At 38.1% G+C, this 9,976-nt stretch overlaps 1 protein-coding gene across 1 annotated transcript in view; it reads left to right on the forward strand.

Moving 5' to 3' along the window:
* Positions 1–9,323: 9,323 nt before the first annotated feature.
* LOC104627829 (leucyl-cystinyl aminopeptidase-like) overlaps positions 9,324–9,976 on the forward strand; it is a gene marked incomplete at its 3' end in the record, with an annotated part of 11,123 nt that continues 10,470 nt past the window's right edge. Inside the window, 1 exon segment of the mRNA XM_010296208.1 lies at positions 9,324–9,975. Coding sequence (XP_010294510.1) covers positions 9,346–9,975 — 630 coding nt within the window.

Raw genomic sequence — 9,976 nt, forward strand, 5'->3', positions numbered from 1 at the left:
TGACATCTTCGACCTGCAGATCATGGACATGGACCGTGCCAGATGACAATCCAACACCACATACCATCTCCCCTGCCTTGAGAGACTGCTATGAAGAATGAAGCCCAGAGTCATGGGCCAAATGAACTCCACAGACATTTTAAAGTGATGGCCCATGGACTAAGAAAATGATATCTGTGTAATGAATAATTGGAACATATTGAAAAGTTCAGGACCCGGGCATGACGTAAATGGTATGGAATAAGGGGTGGATACTGTCTTGGTTTCAGCCAGGACAGAGTTGGTTTTCTTCACAGAAGCTAGTATGAGACTATGTTTTGGATTTGGGATGAGAAACTGTTGATAATGTGCTGATGTTTTGGGTTGTTGCTAAGTAGTCAAGGACATTCCAGCTTCTCGTGCTGGCCTGCTAGCAAGGAAACTGGGGGTGCACGGGAAGCTGGGAGGGGACACAACCAGGACAGCTGACCCAGACTGGCCAAAGAGATATTCCCTACCATACGACATCATGCCCAGTACATAAACTGGAGTTAGCTGGGTGGGGTGGAAATCGCTGCTTGGGGACAGGCTATCAATCACCGGGTGGTGAGCAATTGCTGTATTGGGGATCACTTGTTCTTGTACATTGCTTTGTCGGTGTTATTATTGTTGTTATCATTGTTGTTTCTTTCTCTCTTTCTGTCCTATTAAGCTGTTTTTATCTCAACCAACGAGGTTTTTTTTTTCTACTTCTCTCCCCCAGCCGTCTGGGAAGAGGGGGAGTGAGTGAGTGGCTGTGTAGTACTTAGTTGCCGGCTGGGGCTAAACCATGACACCATAGTTACACTTCTGAAATTTTAGTCAGGACAATTCAGAGAGATATGATGTATTAAGAGGACATTTCTTTCTCCTTACACTCCTTTTATTTGAGGATGAAGATGCAGATTTGGGGACAGACAGTTCAGGAAAAGTGTAACCCTTTAATAGTCTTCCCAAATCCTCAGTGTCTCAAGTGTCCTTATACATATTTTAGACAGCTATTTAATGTGAAAGATTAATTTTTTTTCCTAGAGACAAGTCTAGCCTTTCTCTCTTGCCATGCATTAAGAATAATTTTTTTCTAGTGACAGGCTTAGTGGTTTGTACATTTAAAATGTAGACTTATTTTAAGCTTAAAATAAAAATTAGTATTTGTTTACATGTTGGTTTAATCTTAACAAACCCATAAAATTTCTAAAAGCTTGCTGAATACTTATGCTGTTTTCCTGTAGCTTGATTTCTATAGCTTCTTTTCCTCTCTTTTGCATTCTGACTCCATAATGCAAGTTCCTCTGTTTTTTATTGGCTCTCACATTTCATGCTGTTCTAGTCTCTAGCTTGGAAGGACTGACAACAGTGATATGACACAGATATGTGTGAGAAATTTTGCTATGTAAACCTGAAGTAGGTATATTTTTGTTTTCCTCTCTAATAAATACAGATGAATACTGTACTGTGAGTAATGTGTTCATCCTTTCCTTAAAGGAACAGATTCTATAGAAAATACACCTATTTGCACAAAATTTCCAGTGCCATGTCTGCACAGGCAGCTGCACAGATGATGTTACTTGTTAAAAACACTGCAAGTGTAGCAGAAAAAAATTTATAGATTTGTTTTGGCTGTAATAGGTTCTTCCAATGATTATTTTTGTCAGGTATGATGAGAAACTGTTATTTCACTAAGCAAAATGTGAATTTTAAGTTTTAATACAAACATTCTTCTGATAGCTAATTTTCAAGCTTCTGATATTAAATATTTGAACCTTTTTTTTTTCTTTTGCTGGGAACATGGTTATACTGAATATACTGCTTTTGATATAAGACAGTGCAACGACTTCACGTGTGTTGTTATTTCTGCAAAGTTTCTTCATTGGCTATTCCATGTGACATAATGTGGTTTAACCCCAACTGGCAACTAAACACCACAGAGCCGCTTGCTCACTCCTCCATGGGGGGATGGGGGAGGGAATGGGAAGAGTAGAAGTGAGAAAACTCATGGATTGAGATAAAGACAGTTTAACAGGTGAAGCAAAAGCTGCTCATGCAAGCAAAGCAAAGCAAGGAATTCATTCACTACTTCCCATCAGTGGGCATGTTTTCAGCCTTCTCTAGGAAAGCAGGGCTCCATCACATCTAACGGTTTCTTGGGAAATCAGATGCTATAACCTCAAATGTCCCTCCTTTCTTCTTTTTCTTCTCCCAGCTTTACATACTGAGCATGACATCATATGGTAGGGAATATCTCTTTGGCCAGCCTGGGTCAGCTGTCCTGGCTGTGTCACCTGCCAGCTTCCTGAGCACCCCCAGCCTTCTCGCTCTTTTCATGCAGGCCAGCATGAAAAGCTGGGCAGTCCTTGGCTTCTTAGCAACAACAGAAAACATCAGTACTTTATCAACATTTTTTCATCCCAAACCCAAAACATAGCCTTAATCCCAGCTGAAACCAGGACAGTTAGTTACCAATAAGGTTTAAATAACTTAAAGAGCAGTAGCACTTGTACAGTCTGTGCCCATGGCTACATATCAGTGACCTGCTTTGGCCTCCACTACCACATTCATTTCTTTTGTTACTAGTCCCGAAGTCCAAATAAAGGAGAGAAGATCAAGTTCCATGTACTATAGCTAGTCTTACTATTTTTAGTACATCTGTCTGCTTGAAGTGTGCTTACCTGCCATACACAGTGTATTTGTAAGTGCTTGTAAATGTTTCAAATCTTTTCATGGAGTCCTGTAAACAAATAGCTTTATGCTGATTGCTATAACTTAAGCGTGTAAAGCAAATTTTCCAATACTTAAGGAATAGTGGAGCCTTTGCTCTTTTCATGTTAGACTGTGTGGCACAGTATTTGTTCCTGCTGGCACTGATTTCTCAAACTCATTTTACCATCATGGTAGCAGGTTCATTCATGTATTAGGAATATCATATTCTGAGCTTACTATCTCTGCTGAAATCTTGCCAGTGTTTCACCACTACTTTTAGAAAAGGTGGCATTTAGACAGGTACATGTCTAAAATAGATCTTTTAAATTAAAAACTACCTCAAAGTTGCTTTTTGCCCCATCGGGTGGTCTTAGCAAATGCAGCCAGTCTTTATTTAGGAATGAAATCCATATGGTTTGTCTATGGAATTTGCTGTTTTGTCAGCAGCTGCTTTTGCTAAGACAAGGCCAATGCTTTTGAAGCTGGACATGAAAGTTAGCTATGTAAAACAGTATTATGGCCTTGAATAATTAACCTCATTTTTAAACACCTCTAGTTATTCCTGAAATCATTGCACAGAATTATCCTTTGACATAATACCAGTGAGTTGCTTGGTAGCAAGTCAGGTAGCAAAACAAGTACTTTGTTAATAGTTTTTCTATGTTCTTTCCTGTTAGACCAGGCACAGAGCACGTCAACACATTAGTTGATGTCTATTTTTGAGCAGCAGTAGCTCCACACCCTCTATCCCATTACTTAAATGCAACTGAAGTTTACATCCTGTGGGAATGTGTTTTCACTCCAGCTAGCAGGGACATTTGATACAGGGCTAGTTGGTCTGGCCTTGGGTTTTGCTACATCTGCTGGTCTATAACAACATGCCCAATAAGTTGTTTGGCTTCTAGATTATTCCAGGGTAAAAGTTTCCTATGCTTATCTCTGCAGCAGGGCTTTGGTTGCTACAAAATGCCAGGTATTACTGTAATTCTTTAAACAGTTCTTTCAGTAAAAATACTGTGTGATACCAGCTCCTTATTAAAGATGATCATGTGCTGAACTTCAGTCTCAGGAAGTGGAAGCAGACTGTCTGACTCTACCAGTAGGATTTGTTGGGTTTAAATTGTGCAGTTTTTTTAATTTTAACCTCTTGATTAGCATGTGGCAAATGAAAAAAGAACAATTGCCTTTGAGCATTTTCGCCATACATTTTAAAAAGGGATGAACTTGAGGAATCGGTTGCTTAGATTCATATAAGAATTTTAAGTGTTGTGACCAGTTCTGAGATAGAATACCCAGGCATAAGTTCTGATAGCCAAGAGATTACTGATTTTGTTTTGCAAGGGAAAAGTACATACTTCTAGCATTATCAAGAGGTATCAGTAGTGTTATAGGAATATATTGACTCTGAAAAATAAAGAAATAATGATTTTTTTGTATTCTACAGAATATATGTAATGGATTCCAAAACTAAAACACTGTCTTATACTTCATTGTTGCATATATTGAGATTCATTACATGGTGTTGCCTGAGGCTTTTGCACGTCAGGAGAAAGCTTACATTCTCCTTGTTAATGGGAATGGAGCTCTTCAGACAAAATAAATACTTGCAGCAAATGCTAGACAGTTTTACTGCAGCCCCTGATTGTCCCTGCATGATCATGTTTTATACTGAACTTGAATATTGCAGTAAAGTTGCTTTGCAAGTTAAAAGTTTAATTTGTGAAAGGGTGTGGGAGTGAAAGATATATGTCTTGTAGGAACAAGATAAGGGACCTCCTTCTGTTTAGCTTGGTCTGATTAATTACTCACCTTTACGTCCTTAAGTCATGCCACTTTTTACCACTTGGATATGACTATGCTGTTCACGTTAGCAAAGAATGCAGTACATACAGCAAGCTTATTGTACTGTTGGCTTGTCCTGTTGTAAACTGCATTTGAATTTCTTGTCTAAGCATTCTGTCCTCTTTACAGAAAACAACAGACCAGGCTTGTTAGAGTCCCCTGAATATTGTAATGAGGAGATATGTTGCAATAGGTTTTTGAGTATCTGCATTGCAGGAGGCACTCTAAAGAAACTTTCAAAACCATCAATTTGAAGAAAATGTCTGCCTTCCTTCAGCTTTGCTTAGGAGGATTGGCTTTCTGGATTAGTCTATCATATTTGGTTTTTAACCTCACATCTTCTTCTCAGGATTGTTTCTAAACTGAGTTTTCACAATTGTTCTCTGCTAGATGTAATAATAGATCACATTGAGGGAGATGTTGAAAATCTCTAATTTTCAGATTACAAATTTGTGGAAGAATTGTGTAAAATCACTTTCACTGAGGTGTATTTAAGCTTTTAGCTTCTGTAGCTAAAAGATTAATCTTTAAGCTTTTAGCATCATTTCATTAGTGCTAATTAGAGAGCAACAAGACTCAGCCCCATGACTTTTTTTTACCTCCTTGTTCACTCTCACACTAAGCTTATGGTTAGTAAAGGTTTAAATTTAAATTTCCATGCCTGATGACAGATATTTTTTGGAGTGCATCTTAGCAGCTCAGATCAGTACTTCCTTAATAGTGGACTACTGCGATCACAAATGCCTCTAGTGAACCTACAGCCTCTGGCATGGCAGTGGTAGTTCGCTGGAACCATGCAGCTTCTTTACTAGTTCCTAGTCTTGCAGTTATACTGATTTTTCCTGTGTCATATTTGGTATCTGAATTAATCTGCTTGAATATCTGAATTAATGTGCTTTTAGTATGTTTTACAATGGGAATGTTTGCCTCTAGGCCATACTTCATGTGAAAGATGACAGTGAAATGTGATGGTTGCAATCGTGTTCCTCAGGCTAATGCTTATTCCTTATGGCTTGTTTCAGTTTAAGAATACCTTTTTTTTTTTTGTCCTTTCTTTTAGCAGCTCATGGGTTAAAACAGAAAGGTCATAAGAGTTCAATTCACATGACTGATGACTCACACTATCATGTTCTAAATTCCAGTGAACCAGCAGGAAGAAAACAGTCCAGAGTTAATCTGAGTGTAAAAGCTTTAAACATGTTTTCCATGATTCCTCTCCAAAAAGCAGCCTGGCTTCTATGTTTCTGTGGATGCATATGTCAACTTCAATAACTCCAGTAACCTTTTGATACTTTGTGTATGTGCTTTCTAGTGGAGAATAGGAGTCTGGTGATGCCCTTGATCTTCAGTGAAGTTCTGCTCTTGCAGATTTTCAGCACTACATAAAAACCAAGACTTTGATTGCTTCCAATTTTTGCAAATACTTCTGTAGATTTTGGTTTTAACTGTTGTTTTCCTAGAAGTGAATGTCTCTTACGTATTAAAACTGTGAATTGCCTTGAAACTAACTTCTGTCTTAGCTTTTCTATCTTAGTTTCAGTTTGAAATTTTTTTGTAGAGTTCTTTTTGGCTAAAAGAGTTTAGTACCTGCATGCAACTTTGAAAATATTAGGATAGTTGGTTTTAGAAGAAACTCATTAGAGAATAAGCTCTTCAAAACAGCAGAGCTGATGAAGCCTACTTTGCCAGATTTATGCTCTTTGTATTTCTCCTCCTTCCCTCTGCAGTGCCTCCCCTGTCTTCTACCTCTTTTTCTGGCCATGCAGCAGCACATGCTATGGCTGAGGCTGGAGCTGTGTACTGATTGGCTGCTACCTTTTGGAGTGGTTAAGATGTGAGTCTTAATACCTGTCTTTTCTACATAGCGGATATTGATTTGTGTGCCTTCCAGCAGCTGGTTGTTTTGGGGTTGGATTGCATTGGGACTTGAAGAAATTTGGTCTTGAATCTGTTTTCAAATTTGATTGAAGCTAGCCAGCAGATTTGAAAAGCAACCAGCTGAGGGAGTAATCAATAAGAATCTCTGCTAGAAGTAGTTTAGTGAATTCTTGATAAACTGATCTTGGGTAGAGGAATTGTAAACGAGCTTCCATTGCTTCCACTTTTTTTCCTCCACTAGTTCATCTGTGTTTTCACTTGTAACTTAGTTTTCTATCCTCTTTCTTTACTCTGTGAGGTCTCCAATCTGATATATGAGTGCATATGCTCCAATGCGGAGACCATAGCGCTGGTCTACTGAATTGCAACCACAGCCTGAAGGCTGGAACATGAGCACTGCACTGGGAAATGCCATGAGGACAGAAACTTTTAGAAGCTGCTTTTGCCTGGAGGTTGGAGTAGATGACCTCCTGAAGTCACTCAGATATGATCCTATTCCTAGTCAGAGCAGCGCATTTACAATGGGACAAAGGGTGAGCAGGTAGATCCAAATTCCAGCAAACTCCCTACTTTCATCCATCTCTATATTGCTTGTTCAGATTGACCAGTGCACCTTCCTGTTAATGACTTTTTTGGGGTAGGATTTTTTATTTTCCATTTTCCTATTTTAAGGCCTTTGCAGAGAAATGTTCAAGGCTCATCTGTTTTAAATTAATGCAGTGGTTTTTTTGTTGAAGATACAAGATGCTGATTTATGAAGCTGTTATTTGTTTTGAAGGCATCTGAATAGTCTGTCATTCTAACTTTGAAATAAGTGTCAGGCGAGCATCATTAGAGGTTTAATACACAGATATCCCACAAAAATTAAATCATGGTAGAACATGGGCTAGAATAAGAATTCTTCCTCCATCCTTTTCAGTGTTACAGCTACTGACACTATAGTTCTCTGACTTTGTGGCCTTGAAACAGGACATTTTGACACATTTTAGAGTAAATGTTGAGGAGTCTGGTATAGCTGGTTTGAAAAAATTCTTTCCATCTTTTCTTTAAGATGTTTTATTTTCACCTTTGATATTTTCATTGATATAGAAACCTGACTTAAAAAAAAGGAAAAAAAAAAAGAGACCATTACCAAACCATAAATCTTTACACTCTCAATACATGCCGTTAGCCTGTTTTAACGTAAGTCCTACCAAGCAGCTATATATAGTTATATTCCTAAAGTTATTAATGTAATTTATTTCTGTATAATATTTTCCTCAGTTATTGGATGGGAGCTTAGCAGTATAAATAGAATCAATAACGTATTATAAGAACACTGATATTCTAGGCTGTATAAAGATTGGCAAAATGTACATTCTTGTCAGAAATTAATAATAGTCAACCTACTTTCCAGTATGTTTAGGTCCAAAGAAAAATTATCTTTCTCATTTTGAAAACATAGAATGTGGAAGATAGAGGTGTGATGTGGTTATTGTTCAGTTCTCTCTCATGTCTGAAAGAGATTACTTTCATTTCTGAAGCCTTACAGTTGGACGAAAGTTTTGTCTAGTCCCTTAGATAGAAGCTGTGACAAGGGACTAATTCAAATTAACCGTAATTTCAAGGTCCTAAGAAGTTGCTAATGGGATTCCTTGGGCTTTTGGGGAGAGAAATATTTATGTAGATGGCTTTTCCATGTATGTTGTTTTGTTCTCTAGACAACTCTTGTGGTGTCCTAACAAAAGCCAGTCAACATCCTTTCTATGTTGTTTATAGTACTTTGGCTTAAATACAGTGTGGAAAAAAGGTTCTTTGCTCCTAAGTTAGCTATTGTCAGGTGTCCATGTCCCATTCCCTGTATACAGTTCTATACAATATTTTAATTTTTTCCACTTTCCACCAAGCAGGTTAGCTGAAAGATAACCTTTTATATAAACAGTTGTAGACATAATCAGAAGTTTGATTAAAATATAAAATATGAGGGTATTTGATGCTTTTAAAATTTGGTATGAATTTCAATTCTTTTATCTTCAGTGATCTGTTACCTATTAAGGACAAGTTTTATGGATACAGTCTGATTGGCACTGATTTCACTTCTTACCTGCATGGATTGTTCCAAGGGTTGTATGAGCTAGATCTTAAATGAAGAGGTCAACTGGAACTGTAATTTTTATACTGCCATTTTAATGTGAGAAATATGTTTTATTTTTCTGGGGGTGTGTGTGAAAAATACAATTTAAAAATGTCAGATGGATATTTTATTTGTGTAGCTACCAGTACGGCAGCAGATTTTCTCCCCTATTCAAGAACTCAGTAACTAGCATATTCTGAAACACCTCTAGAACTGTATTGGCTGTCTGTGCTTTACCCTGCAATATAAAGAATATTCCATCTTAACTAATTTAGTTGAATACAAGTAGTTTTCGGGGGTAGAGGAAATGTAGCCAGGACACTGACATCAATGAACTGGGAGTGCTATGCAGTGATACAGCTGATACTCAGTTGTGGTGGTAGATGCCCCATCCCTGGAAACATTTGTCAAGTTGTACGGGGCTCTGAGCAATCTGATCTAGTTGAAGATGTCCCTACTCACTGCAGGGCAGTTGGACTAGATGACCTTAAAAGGTCTTTTCCAACCCAAAGATTCTGTGATTCTATGGTACAAGACGTGACTGAGTATGCGTAACGGAAGCATCATTTTGAAGATACTGAATGAAAAATTACAGTAGGCAGAAATGAACAGGAGTGTTTTCTGGAAACAAACCTGAGAGAGAAAATTGAAGAGCTCTTGATCATATGTGCTGTAAAAGTGTTTCCAATTCTGTAATTCAGTAAACAATCTTTGAGGTATTATAATCGTGCCTTTTGTTTATAATGTAACATATGGCCTTTTCTTTTTCAGATCGAATTCAGTTACCCAGGAATATGATTGAAAACAGTATGTTTGAAGAAGAGCCCGATGTGGTTGACTTGGCAAAAGAGCCTTGTTTACAACCCCTGGAGCCTGATGAAGTGGAATATGAACCAAGGAGCTCCCGGCTCTTAGTGCGTGGCCTTGGAGAGCATGAAATGGATGATGATGAAGAGGATTACGAGTCATCAGCAAAATTGCTGGGGATGTCCTTCATGAACAGAAGCTCAGGTGTCCGGAATAACATGTCTGTCTATAGACAAAATCCAAGTGGACCATGTTCGGTGCCCTCTACAAAGACCATGGTGGCTTGCACAGTTGTTCTTGTGATTGCAGTTTCATTAATAATGGTGATTTATCTTCTTCCCAAATGTACCTTTACCAAAGAAGGCTGCCATAAAAAAAATCATACAATGGAACTAATATACCCTTTGGCAACCAATGGAAAATTATTTCCGTGGGCAAAAATTAGACTTCCTCCTGATGTTGTACCACTGCATTATGATCTTGTCTTGCAGCCAAACCTAACTACTCTGAAATTTGCAGGCTCTGTCAAGATAGTGGTTAATATCATCCACCTAACTTGGAAGGTTGTACTTCACAGCTCAGGACTTAATATTACCAAGGCAACCATTACTTCAGCAG

Source organism: Phaethon lepturus, unplaced genomic scaffold (genome assembly GCF_000687285.1).
Source record: "Phaethon lepturus isolate BGI_N335 unplaced genomic scaffold, ASM68728v1 scaffold7791, whole genome shotgun sequence".
Classification (NCBI taxonomy): Eukaryota; Metazoa; Chordata; class Aves; order Phaethontiformes; family Phaethontidae; genus Phaethon; species Phaethon lepturus.